Below are 14,515 nucleotides of genomic sequence, written 5' to 3'. Positions count from 1 at the left end.
TTAGGGCTGTTGTACATAGGGTCGCTATGAGTTGCAAACGACTCGACGGCACATAACAACCACCACCAAGTGGTGGAGTAGTCCTACAGGAAGCCTGCTGCTGACCTGCTCTTAACTCTTTCATTCCGTAAACCCTAGAGGAGGGGAAGAGGAAGGAAACTCGAGAGGTTATACAGGTCGTCTAAAGGTTCCTACACTGGATTAAAAGGACAGTTGAAATATAGCTTTAAGGCTTCCTCAGATTTTAATTTATTAAAAAGTTCACTCCTTTCCATTATAAAAGTAATGTGTAATTATAAAACTAAATGTGAAAAAGAGGAAAATATCATAACTACTTTCCAGTTTTCATGAACATAAAGCCTATTAGCGTAATTACCTCCAATAGCTATGAGCCGGTCTCCCCGCTGAAGATCTGCAATTGCGGCAGGAGAGTTTGGGGCCACAGTTTCAATAATGACATGCCCGGCATACCCGTCAGTCGACTGGACAAGACGAAGTGTCAGCCCAACACTCTGTAAATTCCCCTTTATTAACTCAACCTGTGATAAGGGGGAAAAAGAACAGATTCAGTGCAGTCACAGCAGGAATTCAGTCTCCAAGGGCCTGAGAGAGCACCAGGGCAGACAGCACCAGAGATGCTGGCTTCTGTTCTTGGGATTACTACTCCAGACCACAAGGGACAGTTACTGTGACAATATAAACAAACATTCTCAGGGTACACACAGAAACTATTAAAAGAATCAAAATGCTTTCTTATCGATATGCTTTATTAATACTATCTATAAGTACTGTAAATATTTCATACTTTAAAGATACATATTTTAACACAAAATTAAGATCTGACTGGATAGAATTCTGAATCTTACCTTTCTCAAATATAATGGGAATTAATATCTATGCCATTAGATGTGCCCTGGACACTCTCCTTCTAATAAAGCACTGTTAAATTTTCATTTTTAGCAGGGACCAGCATTATTAAATTTCTATTTTATTAAGAGTTACCTTGTTAATGACATCCTCTGTACTAACCTATCAGGATCATTTTGTTTTCTAATTTGTCATCCAATTTATCAGGCATGTGGCCCAGATTTGCAGGTGCACATGGATGGAGACAGACAGACAGACAGACAGACACACACACACACACACGACAATACCATGTTACTGACAAAAATGTAGACAAGGCTAGAATGGCACATCCCTCCAGGTGACAAGCATTCGTGTTTGAGTTCAATTACAAATCTGTCTTACTGTATTATCATCTAGCCCACAACTCCCGTCTGTTCTTCAAGGATATCTCATGAGAGACTTTGCTAAATCCCTTGTTAACATCCACATACGCCAGTTTGTACTTCTTTCATATACAAAATCATATTTACAATTTAGAAGCTCAATTTCCTAGCCTAGTAATACTGGCTGGTGAAAGAGTTCTTTAGTTGTAATGTAAATAGGCTTTGCAATTTTTACATTAAAAAATGCATCTTAATCATCACGTGGTCCAGAAGGTGGAAAGGGGATTTCTTTTTTTTTTTATTATTAAATTTTATTAGTTTCAATGAACATTCACAGGGATTCTGGGCTTTCACTCCTACATTGCCGCACCATTCTCTCCACCCTCCTCCCCAGTTTGTCTTCTTCCCCGCCATCCGAATGTCTGTTTTAATTGTCCAATTGCCACAGTGCTTGTCAAAGTCAGTTCTGATTAATCTCCTTTGTTGGTGTGTCCTTTGCCATTCAGAAAGGGGATTTTCTGATCACCTGTATGTTTATACATAGGTCAGTATGTAAGTCCTGGAAGTGCAGTGCTGAAAGGCTAAACTGTGTTTGGCTTTATTCGTATACACTTACAAAGAGAATACAAAGTTAGGCTCTTCAAAGGCCATGGTGGGTACTGTCTGCTGTTCTGATCCAGAAGGCCTTGCTGCCGCGTGGGGTCTGAAGCATGGGCAGGCTGCCAGGTCATTCTTCTGGGGCACCTCTGGGTGGCCTGCAACCACATACTTTTTGGCTCACAGGGGATTGCTAAACCCTTTGTGCCATCCAGGAATTACCTAGTTGTGCTTAAATCTCTAAAAACATTTGTATTTATAACAGCTAAAAGTAAATAATCTTTTTATTTAACATTAAAAATACATCTCAAACCATGTACACATATGCATGCGCAGCTGTGTAAAATGTTTTCTCCAATATGATTTATAACTTTCATTCAAATAAGTAACAAAAAGAATTTGATTTCTTAAGAAACAACATACACATGTTATCTAGAGAAGGTAACCTCTAAACAATGAAAAACAGAAACTGTTATTATTGTTTTGTGCTGAAAACAGGGACTGAACTAAACAGAACTATTTTAGAAAAGTTTAAGGGTAGCTGTTATGGTGTAGGGGTGGGAAGCCTGAAGAGATCGAGTACAGCTTTAATGTGATTTGACAAATGTTCTTAATGAAAAAGGCAAAGATGGTGATGGAACTGTCAACATTCAGTCAGAAAACAAGCAGTGTTTAAACCCACTAGAGGGAATGAGTTGAATCATGACATCCTCTCATAGAAAATAACTTATACTGATGGTCGTAAAGATCTACTTTAACACAAAGCTGTTAAGTTTTCTTCATGTTAGAACACTCTACTATCCAGAAGACTGTTGTTAGGTGCTGCTGGGTTGAGTGCAACTCAGCTCAGTTTACAGTGACCCTCCGAACAGACCTGACCCGTGCCGTCCTGCGCCATCCTCGCCACCTCTGACATACTCGAGCCCCCTGCCCCAGTCACTGTGTCAATCTGTCTTGTTGAGGGTTTTCTCTTTCGAGGACTCTCCATATTTCCAAGCATGTCCCTCCCCAAGGACTAGCCTCTTCTAGAAACATGCCCAAAGCATGTGTGACGGACAGCTTTACCATCTTTGCCTCCAAGGAGCACTCTCTATCTGCACTTTTTCCAAGATATTGTATTTGTTTCTGGTTCAGTCCATGGATATTCAGTGCTCTTCTACAGTTCCACAACTCAAATGCATAGATTCTTCTGTCATCCAGCTCAGATGTATAGCAAGTGACTGAAAAGATCACTGCTTGAACTAGGTGCACCTAAGGCTTCAAAGTGACATCACTGCTTTTAAGTAACTTGGAGAGGTCCCTGATCTCCCGACTGCTGGTACCAAGGCTGTGGACTGTGGATCCAAGTAAGATGAAATCACTGGCAACTTCAATCTTCTCTCCAACTATCATAATGTTGCCTGTTGGTCCAGGTGGCTGTGTCATATAAACTAAGCTTCAATGTCCTGAAATTGCTCAGATGACAAGGGCTCTACCTTTTTCAGAGGACTGGAAGCAGGATAATCATTATCTCCATATGATTAGCCTTTTTAAAAAATACAAGAGCATCTATGTGGTGTAGTTAGTGGCACATTTGCACCTACCTGAAGGCCATGCCTCTGTAGCAGTTTGAAGCCACCAGTGGCTCTGCTGGAGAGAGATGGGCAATCTCTTCCTTTGTCATTTACAGCCTTGGAAACCTGGTGAAGGGTCAGCTATGTGACAGCTCTCATTTGTGAGTTCTGAAGTATACTTTAAGAGTGCATGTAGCACCACATGCCACAACACATGTGTGGATGAGGTGTGCCAGGAATTCAGAAGAGGTGAACACTGCCTCCCACTGTGTGGCCTGGAGAAGATGGCCATAGAAAAGAATGGCACTCACGTTATGTCTTGGAGCATGAAGAATTTGAACAGTCAGTTTTGGAGTTGGGTTAGGTAAGACAGGGCACCATTGTGGGACTTGCTAATGCAAAGAGATGCATGTTAGAGCAAAGAAATGGAGACAAGAATGCAGAGCATAAAACGAAGTTAAAGCTCTTATGATATCAGCTGAGATGTATTAAGAGTGAAAAACAGTTATGGCAAGAGTCTATAACATTACCAGGAAAAAGCAGCCCATTTCATAGATTGTGTCATCAAACATTAACCCTCAGACTCATTGCTGTCAAGCCAGAACCAACTCACAACTGAGCCTCCAACTGGTTTTAAGAGGCGGTCTGTCCCTGGAGCCACTGCTGGATTCAAACCAATAGAGAGCTGTGATGTTTGGGTTAGTTCACTGAAAGATACCATAGAATTCTACACATTCTAATTATCTAATAATTAATAAAAGAACCTCCATTATGTTTATTCCACTCAAGGACTTTCTGAATCCACATGCTAAACATCTGGGAAGGCATATTAAGGGAGCTTTGGTGGCCTAGTGGTTAAGAAGCTGTGCTGCAATCTCAAAGGCACGCAGTTCTAATCCATCAGGAGAAGGGTGGGCAATCTCCTCTTGTGTGATTTACTTACTGGCTCTGAACACCCTCGGAGAGTTCAGCTATGGGTTGGTTCCACACAACAACAATAAATTATAATAACGTGCACAGAGTTTACAAATACCTATCAATACTTTATTTGCTATAAACAGGTCTCCTAAGGGGCACTGTGTCGTATGGCTAACACTGTTATAATAAGAAGTAATAAAATTATTCCTTCTCTTTGTACTCTATGGGGTAATTCCATCCTACCCTACAGGATCTTTATGGGTCTGAATCAACACAAGTATAAGGAGCTTGATTGGCTGGGTTTACCGAAGCGCTCAGCAGACACCGGTATCTGGCTAATCCTCCCCCAGTCTTCCGGGAGTGTCTCGCTCCTCAGATGATTACGGCGGGAACAGCCGTGCTAACATAAAGGACTGCTGCCGGCCTGCGTCATTACACGGTTCAGGGGCACGTTATTTTAACTCAGGCGAGTCAACCATCGTTTCTTCCGATTCAGAAGTCCTTGAATTCAGAGTCCTTGAATGGAATAAACATAGTGGCTGTGAAAACCTGCGTGTCTTCTTACGGAGTGGGAAGCAGAGAAAGCCAGTGTTGTAGAGTGAAGACCGGAGCGAGGAGCAGGGAAGAGCAGCGTGGCAGAGGTCTAGGGCTCAGGTCTGATGCTCCTACCTGCAGCTGTACAGCACCTGTGTCACTCAGCTGAGAGCAGTGGCCCTGACACCTGCCCTTGGGATCTATAAGACAACTTGGTATTTTCAGAATTCGTGCCCTCATTGTGTCCTTGACGTAGCCTTAGCGGGTATCTGTTTCTCAAAAACAAATAGGTTCTAGCTGACTAGGCAGAGATGGTCAGGTTTAAATATCTCATTTAAATGTGGTGTGCTGAACTTACTGAACTGGAAAAGGCACAGATGCAGCCAAAAGATAGGTTTTAAAGTGTTTTCTATATAGTAAGCCCACATCGATTGGCCTGAATTTTTACACAAAAAGTCGGTTTCTACTGAAGCAGAAGCACACTATTTCTATGATATAAAAAAAAGGGGGACCAATTGTCAAAAATTTCTGACACATTCGAACTGAACAGCAATTAGGCGAGCGGAACTACCAGGTTCAATACATAACGATTGTGGACAGTCTGCATTTAACTTAACGAATAACGTCAAGTACAGGTTAAAAAATGCCAGCCGAGTGTGCATCTGTCTTGTGGGGAGCAATTTAGTAAAAACATGGAGCCCTCCTTTAAGAGCTCTCACACTCTGACATCCTTTCAGCCTGCCTTGGCCCCAGCTGAGCTGTCTCATTTCCACTAGGGGGGAAAAAACACAACATATTGATTTTTTAATCCTTTCAAAAATACACATAATTTTCTACAACAGAGTAAGAGGAGGATGTATTTTAATAACACATCAATATAGCTCTTTTATTCTACAAAATGTTTTCTTGTACATGAGCTTGTGACATTGAGTGGAAAACAAAACAAGACTAAAGGGATCACTGAGTGAAAGACACCAAATTGGCTGAGGGAGCCTGAGCACCATTCCTTCATGATTCAACTTCTGAAAAAGGCATCACCAAGTCTCTTTCCCAGCTTTCTCTGCAGAGGAGGGGTAGGCAGGGAGAAAGATTTGTAAACATGACCCAAGACCCAACACACACACACACACACACACACACACACACACACACACACACACACCAAGCCCAGTCTTGCATGACCCAAGACCCAACACACACACACACACACACACACACACCAAACCCAGTCTTGCTAAACTCTTTAATAGCAGTTTAAAGTGGCTCATTATGGAAAACCATGTCTATTCTACTTGAATTCTGATTATAGCAACAAAATAGGATGTTTATGACGGCTCCAAATAAAGAACTTTCTACTAAATGAAAACATTTCTCCAAAATGAAAAAGTGACAGTTTCAGAAAAATCATTAATACTGATCTAAGAAATGCACATTTAACATATAATAATAGTCTAAGAAAGCTACTGCCTAAAGATGAGAATTTTAAACAATGCTCCGACTGATTTATTCTCACATTCAAATGTTCAGGTGCTGTGTGCTTAGTCTAGGAAGCACTGTGTAAACACTAGGGTTTAGTATCCCTGGTCTCATGGAAAAAGGAAAGGCAGTCATGAACAAATATGTGCAATAATGTGTGCTTTAACTGAGGCGTCCTTGTGGTGCAGCAGTCAAAGCAGGCTGATTAGAAGGTGGGCCGTCTGAGTCCCCAGCTGCTTGAGAGAAGACGAGGCAGTCTGTTCCATAAAGGTATGAGCCCTGGGACCTCTGTAGGCAGCAGTTCTACTCTGTCTGAAGGGGTCCGTGATAAGTCATCATGCAGAAGGCAATGGTCTGTTTTGCCTTGTGGATGTAATAGGGGCCTCCTAACTAACATCTAGAGAGCATGGAAGGAATTCTAAAAGAGAAATTTAATTCAACTTGAAGGATGAGTAGCTTTCCAGGCCAGGTCAGGAGTAGAGGTAAAGTGTTTAACAAGAGAGCGGGAGATGAGTGCGAACAATATTAATTGAAGAATGGAAAAAATTTCATTACATCTTTTTTGAAAGCTTGTTCTAAGCCATTTCTCTTCTACAAAGACCTATCGTAGGACCTGTTTTCACTAATGGAAAGAAACTCAAGGCATTTGCTTTGCAGAGCAACAGCCATTAAGGAGGAAGTGGGCAGCTGAAGCATGCATGGCACGGTGTGTCCAGGCTCCTTCCTCAGGAACTCCAGTTAGCATTGCAGCATCAAGCTGACACAACGCTGGACAGTGTCTGTGACCTTGTGTACCAGTGTTACTTTAGATTTTATGGATTCTTTGGAATGACTTGTTAGGTTATATCTGGGATTTGAGCTATTTTTCCAATATAAATTAATGGTACCTGCTTCCTTGCTTTTTGTCTTTCTGGGTTACAAAAGGTTTCTCAGAACACTCTAGTTGTGGACAGAAGGGGAGACCTGTATTACATCTCTCAGATAAATTCAGTCTGTGAATGGATGGAGGAGATCCTGGTTCATTTGACTAAAAGACTTTTGAAAAGAAGCATAACATCAATCCCACCACCAATTTCACACCTAAAATAAAGTTGACAAATGACAAGAACGGCATAAGAAGAATTAAAAATTTCTAGTTAGCAATGAAATTAAAAGACACACTGCAATGGGAAAGTCTGCTGTTAGGGACTTCTCCAAAGTACTGAAGTGCAATGGTGTCACTCTGGAGACTAAGGTGTGCCTGATACAGGCCATGGTCTTTGCAATCACTTGCTATGTGTGAGAGAGCTGGACAATGACTAGGGATGACAGAAGGAGAATTGATGCCTTTGAGCTGTGGTGCTGCAGAAGAGTATTGAATGTACCATGGACTGCCAAGAAAACAAACAGATTCTTCCTAGAGAGGGTTAAACCAGGCTTGCTCCTCGGAGGCAAGGATTCTGAAGCTTTGACTGACATACTTTGGACATGTTGCAAGGAGGGACCAGTCCTTGGAGAAGGACATCATGCTTGGGAGGGTGGAGGGACAGTGCAGGCAGGAGAGTAAGATCCTCGATAAGATGGATTGACTTAGTGACTGGGGTAATGGAGGTAAATGTGTCAGAGACAATAAGATTGGCTCGGGATAGAGCAGAGTTCAGAGCTGTTGTACACAGGGTCACTATGAGTCACAAGCACCTTGATGGTACATAATGACAACAACAACATAATCTTAACGCCATGGTTAACTGACTTCTAAGGACGACAGCTTTAACAGAACAACAGTGCTGAAACAGTTCAATGGGAACGGCTTTTACTTGGCAATAATCTATCTTCTGATGAGGCTGTCTTTCTAGCTGTAAACCAGGACTCATCTGAATGCTGGATCATCTTTAATCCAGTTTCATTAACAGAAAAAAAGAGGCTATTAAACTTACTAGCTGTGTTCCTTCAAACTGTCTCTTATCAACAAAGAGGATTAACAGTCTGGACCTACGATTGTACCATTTTTTTAACCTCCTCATTAAAGAGAACTTTCTGCTCCTGGTGGCGTAGTAGGTGTGGCAGAGACAGAGAGAGGCGGGGCGGGGGTCCTCACCCTCGATGATTTATAGCCTCAGCCACTTGATGCAAGGTCTCAACAAGTCAGAAGTGACTTCACAGCAACGGTTTGTTTTAGACTTACTAGCTTCATCCTTTCAACTGTATCTTAACAGCAAAAGCTTCCCACAATCTGGATATATCCTATTGTTTTAGAAAAGAAACTCTCTGAAATAGGCACAGGCTTTATTTTTATCTCTTAGCATAAAAATAACTATAAACTCCTGTAGAACATTTCAAAGACCATAAAGATGTAACTCTTAATTGTCCTTAAGTTCATAAGTCAGAGCTGTGAAAAACGACCTATTATTAGTAAAGGGAAAACATCGCTGCAGTCTTAAATTTCCATGCTTTTGTTGCATATGAATGGGGGTGGGGGTAAGAGAGGGCATCTTAAAGAAGCAACTTACAGGATTTCTAATACAGAGCCTTGAATCATATGGCTATAAAAACATATTCTGGCTCTGCTGGAGGAGGGGCAATCTCCTTTTGTACCAGTCAGATCTAATTTGATGGTACACACACACATACACACAAAATAATAAAAATAATTTTTTTAAAAAGTATTCTGAAGAAGATTCTATATGTAAACACTTTTCTTCTAAACATTATAGTTTTGAGCAATTTTCAATATTAACTCAGAATGGCAACCAAAGATACCACTGAAATTAGTCCTTCTTGAGTAGCAAGGCAAATTAAAAATTCTTCTTTTAAGGAAAAATTGTAATGTGGTGGATTTGTACTCGGGTGGCTTTGTGTTGTGAACTGTGTTTGAATTCTGGCTCTAAGGTTCACCAGTTTTCTAACTTCAGTAAAGCAATGTAACCCCTCTAAGTCTCATCTGTGAAAAAGAAGAAATAACATCTGCTACACTACGTCATAGTCAACAAGAAATGAGACCACGGATATAAACATCTAGCACATTCCAGGCATGTCCATTACCCTCAGGTGGAACAGGAAGATTTTTCTGGATGAAAACGTAAGTGAAGCTCCTTAATCTTCAAAACAAAATGCCAGATGAGTCATTTCTTATACTGGTCTCTAAAGCAAGTAGAAGGAAAACTTGAACTGTGTCCTTCCGGTGCTCCACTTAGGAGACAACAAAGATCTAGAGTTATGTGGCGTTTAGTGGTTGGTTTTTTTTTTTTAAACAAACAAACAAACAAACAACACACACACAAACAAAAAATCCCCTCTCAATTATTCAAATAAAACTGAATTTAGAGACTTAAGAACAAAAATAATCATTTGTCCGGGTTCAAAAGATTATCAGGAAAGAATTTCATCTGAATGATTAGTCTGCAATACATTCAGGCTTCTTTCTTCTCTTAATCTCTTTCAAGTCTGCATTAATGTTTTCATTTTAAACTAATTTGAATTTTAGAAACCATTCCACTGAAATAAAAAGATCTGAAAAGCATGCAAAGCTAAGGTTGTTATGGAAACATCAGAGATACTCTTGCCCTTTCAAACAAACAGCTCTGGTTCTGAATCACCAGTCAACTTTCACAGAGGCATACTTCCTGCTACTGTACTCTGCATTACTGTATCACAGATCATAGTTTTTACACAAAACATACTAACAGTTGTAACCTCGTGTCATGCAAGTCATCAGCACCACATCATTCTTCTAACAGGTTAGCAGTGCAACTCCCTATAGACTACGCCACCACCAGCATATCCTAAAGACAGGCCAAGGCACAAAATGCTTCCAAATGGATATATAAAAAATCTCTAGGAATGCGCAAGGAAATTGGGATACTAGGGTTAATGAATAAGAATTGGGGGGAAGGGAGAAATGGACTTTTAAAAATATGCTGTCACCACAGCTAAGTGGACTGAGAAATTGTGGCACATTCACACAATGGAATATTATGCAGCACTCAAGGGCAACAATTTTGAAAAATACTGTGTAACTGGGAGAGATTGGAGAGCATTATGCTGACTGAACTAACTCAGTCTCATAAGGCCAAATAAATACTGCATAAGAACGTTACTATAAAAATAGAAGGATAAGTAGTAAAATGTATATGGGAATCCAGTGGGGGGGAAATGGTGGGAACAGAGGGGTGAGAACTGGTACGGGTGTGTGTGGGGGGGAGAATGACCAGGTCACACACAATATGGTGGGTGGAGGGTGGGGGTATAGGAAATGGGAAAGATCTAGCAGGGTCTGAAAAGACAGGGTAATGGTGGGCATGGTTCAATAGTGATTGATTTAATAAAACAATATATACAAACTTAGTACGCAAACCAATATAAAATTAAAAGTTTTAAAAAGATGTTGTCCCCAATTTCACAAAAAAGTATGTTATCATAAAAAATAAATTCAGTAGCTTCCTCTTTAGAATTCTGACAATAGTCTCAGGATGTGTGTTAATCAATTTATAAAAAAGATAATTCACAGATCATTCATTTAGAAAAGAAACCATCTGTCTATATTCTAAAATTACTAGGTAACCTTTAAAGAATATAATGAATTACCCAGCAGTCCTTCTTGTGTACAGAGATTAATAAAACATCCTTATCTCCTCTAGAATAGAGCATACTGTTTATATATAAACAGCTTTCAAATATAGCAAGCTATTTGTCTAGTATGATCCAATATCAATGTAAATCAAATGAGACACACAGCTGCCCTCAATCTCCCTTTAAACTCTATTCATGTTCAATATTTATGTGGACAAATATACAACACGTTATTGAAATAGACTGATAGGACAGGGCAGAAAGTTTTGCTGTTGCTAGTCCTTCCTCTCTGTCTTTTTTTGTCAATAAAGAGTAAAAGAAGCATTTCAGTCTAGGTTTCCTTTCAGCCTGCATTTTAGACTATGTACTTTGAGTTAGTAAGTGGTGGCGGCTGTTAGCTCAGCAAAGTCCTCTCTCCCGGACAGGGATCTTTTGTAAAGCAGCAAGTAACACCATGTGGTTCTGCAGCAAGTAACACCATGTGGTCCTGGGCCATCTTCATGATTCTCGGTATGTTTGGTGCAGGATGAGTTTCTCTCACTATCATACAATTAAGAGTAAGACGCAAAAATGGCAGAGTGAGAGATCTTGGTTTAGAGTTGTGAACAACTACTTCCTAAACAAAAAAAAATCAAGACAAACTAGTTGCTGGGGCGTTGAGTCCCACATCTGTCAACTCTGCGTCCTATGGGGCTGGTAAGGCTGTGACCCTTGAGAAGGAGATGATCACCACGCCTTTCTTCCAAGAACTGTCAACAACTGTTTGTCAGCTTCTCTTCTTTGCAATTTCATAGTCATAACAAAACACACTTAGAAAACCTGGGACAGACCTGCAACACAAAGCTGCACCCCTCATTTTTAACCAAGATGAACTTCAAGAAGGGAACCTGCTGTGGAGGATTTACTACTAAAGCTCAAAATCATTTCGTTTATTTAAGGAGTCAAATTATGGAACATCGTATATGGTTAAAATTTCATTGAGTCCCTACTGTATTAGCAAACACTGCATAACTGAACTAAACTAGAGCTTTCATAAAAAACTGACATTTTCAAAAAACCTTTATTTGCTTTAATCTTTCTCTTCCTTTTGATAAGATTAAGCTTGTAAATGGCAAACGGTTAAATAGGAGCGCCAAAATGCTATCTGCAAGGATTTGGCCTTAAACAAGCCAAAATGCCAACTCTGAGGGATCTGGCCTCATGTATTTCTAAAGCGGTCTGTCTCAGGTGGTTCTGACTTGAAATCACAGCTCTTTGGGGAGCTCTTTTAGACTATGTGTACAGAGGGGGACCGTGCAGCGTAGGTTCATTCAGTGTCATTCAGCTAGATTTCGAAAATTAAAATGGAAATGAAAGTTTATATTATGCAATAAAAGGGTTTTATTTAGGATACACTGAATTAAAATATAGACATAGACTATCATTTGTTTTTAATTATGCCAGAAAGAAATGATTTATATCATTACACACCAGACTAGCACTGCTATTCAGTCGCCAACTGGATTCTAACTCACAGCAGCTCTGTAGTCAGAGAGCTGCCCAATGTCACTTCCAAGGCCGTTCATCTTTACAAGAGCTGACAGCCTCGTCCTGCATGCACAGAATGGCTGGTGGGATGACGCTGCCATCTTTCCAGTTTAACAGACCAACTCTTTTTTTTTCCTTTTTTTAAAAAATTGTATTATTTTTACGTGTACCGTCAAATCAGATCTGACTGGTACAGGAGGAGATTGCACCCTCCTTCTCCAGCAGAGCATCTGGTGGATTTGAAAGATGTACCTTTGGGATTGCAGTGCAGCGTCTTGCCACTAGGCCACCAGAACTCCCTTAGACCAACTCTTAAACCTTTGTGCTCCTGGACACCTTCTTATAATGTATTTGTACAGTGTAAATGATCACTCTAAAAACCACATATTTCAGGATTATTAGGCACTAAATTTCCACTTTGTTACCTTATTGCTAAACTACTGAAATTCCATATTACCCAGATATTCCACTGCTTGCAATATACTCTGAGAAAATGAGAACGAAGGCACAGAGTCTTGTACACCAATGTTCATAGCAGTGTTATTCACCATTGCAAGAACATGGAAACAGCCCAGCTATCCAAGCACAATCAAAAGGATTGAGAAATTATGGCACATTCACACAATGGAATACTATGCAGCATGCAGGAACAAGAATTTTGTAAATTACTCCCTAACTTGGGAGGGACTGAAGAACATTACACTGAGGGAACTCAGTCCCAAAAGGACAAATATTGTATAAAACCTAACCTGGGAGGGACTGAAGAACAGTATGCTGAGTGAATTAACTCAGTCCCACCAAGACAAATATTGTATAAAACCATTACTGTAAAATGAGTATGAGGATCCAAGGGGGAGGGGGAGGAAGTAGAAGCAGAGGGATGAGGATGTGCAGGGGCAGGTTGTACAATTTGATGGGTGGGGGAGTGAGGAAAATTGGAAGAATCTGTTCTGGAAAACAATGCATTCGCATTCTGTAAATAAACCAGTGTAATAATAAAAAATATATATATAATGTATGAGAAAACTAACAGTTGAGTGCCAATTTGTGCCACCTGAGATCTTACTACGTAAAGAAGACAACCACATACTCTGATGAGGCTGAGCAGCAAATGTCACACACAGTATTATCAAAGGCCCTTTAAGGAGCAACTTGTAGCATCTGCTAACTGACCAGGGATAAGGCCACTTCAACTTAGATCCTTGCTCAGAAAATTTGTTGATTATTCTATTGTTTACTTTCTGAATTTATATTTAGCTTCCAGTACTCATGCACCTTTGCCTTTTCAGTCAAAGAACATTCTTTTTTTTAATTTCATTTTACAATTTTGTGTGTGTGTACTATCAAATCAAATCTAACTGGTACAGGAGGAGATTGCCCCTCCTTCTCCAGCAGAGCTCCCGGTGGATTCAAACTGTGTACCTCTGGGATTGCAGTGCAGCTTCTTGCCACTAGGCCATAGAACATTCATTTTCTACACATTCATTTGTCTTTAGATGGCTAACCTATTTTAGGGTAGGCATTTGTGTGTGTGTGTGTGTGTGTGTGTGTGTGAGTGTACCGTCAAATCAGATCTGACTGGTACAGTAGGAGATTGTCCCTCCTTTTCCTGGCAGAGCATCTGGTGGATTCGAACCATGGGCCTCTGGGATTGTAGTTGCAGCTCCTTGCCACTAGGCCACCAGAGCTCCCCTGACTAACCTATTTTAACATTAACTTAAGTTCTATCTTATCCAGCTGTTAACTTATTTTATTGTAGAAACTGGAAATGCAAGAATAAGTAACCCCTACTGTGAATTTAATGGCTTAAAAAATAAAAATAAGTATCTAAAAATAATTTACTGTTTTTTATTATTCTCAGGAAAAAGTGGATTTCTTATTTTGGAGGCATAGTTCTATTAAGTTATCTCTTTATGTTTCAAGGATTCCCAGATTTCATCAAGTATCTTCAACAGTCTAAAATTCTATCTTAGAAATTTTTTTGAGATCTTTCTCTTCATTTTGTACTCTTTACTCTGCCTTAGTAAAACTTAGTGTCATGGGCAAATATGAAGATTATAGTGTACATTCCTTCTTCTAGATTGCTACTGTCCTGTATGGCGGCACCAGACACATGAAGCTATGGAGCAC

General features: G+C 40.2%; 1 protein-coding gene across 1 annotated transcript in view; it reads right to left on the bottom strand.

Annotated features, from left to right (window-relative positions):
• The window catches only part of PDZD8 (PDZ domain containing 8), a 67,291-nt gene that overhangs the window by 4,233 nt on the left and 48,543 nt on the right, over positions 1–14,515 (bottom strand). Inside the window, exon 4 of the mRNA XM_006879906.1 lies at positions 377–539. Coding sequence (XP_006879968.1) covers positions 377–539 — 163 coding nt within the window. The remainder of the gene's footprint in view (positions 1–376; positions 540–14,515) is intronic.

The sequence above is a fragment of the Elephantulus edwardii genome, unplaced genomic scaffold, assembly GCF_000299155.1.
Source record: "Elephantulus edwardii isolate Elephantulus edwardi_28Jun2011 unplaced genomic scaffold, EleEdw1.0 scaffold00006, whole genome shotgun sequence".
Lineage (NCBI taxonomy): Eukaryota > Metazoa > Chordata > Mammalia > Macroscelidea > Macroscelididae > Elephantulus > Elephantulus edwardii.
Note: the sequence above shows the minus strand (reverse complement) of the source record. Positions and strands in the feature narration are given on the sequence as shown.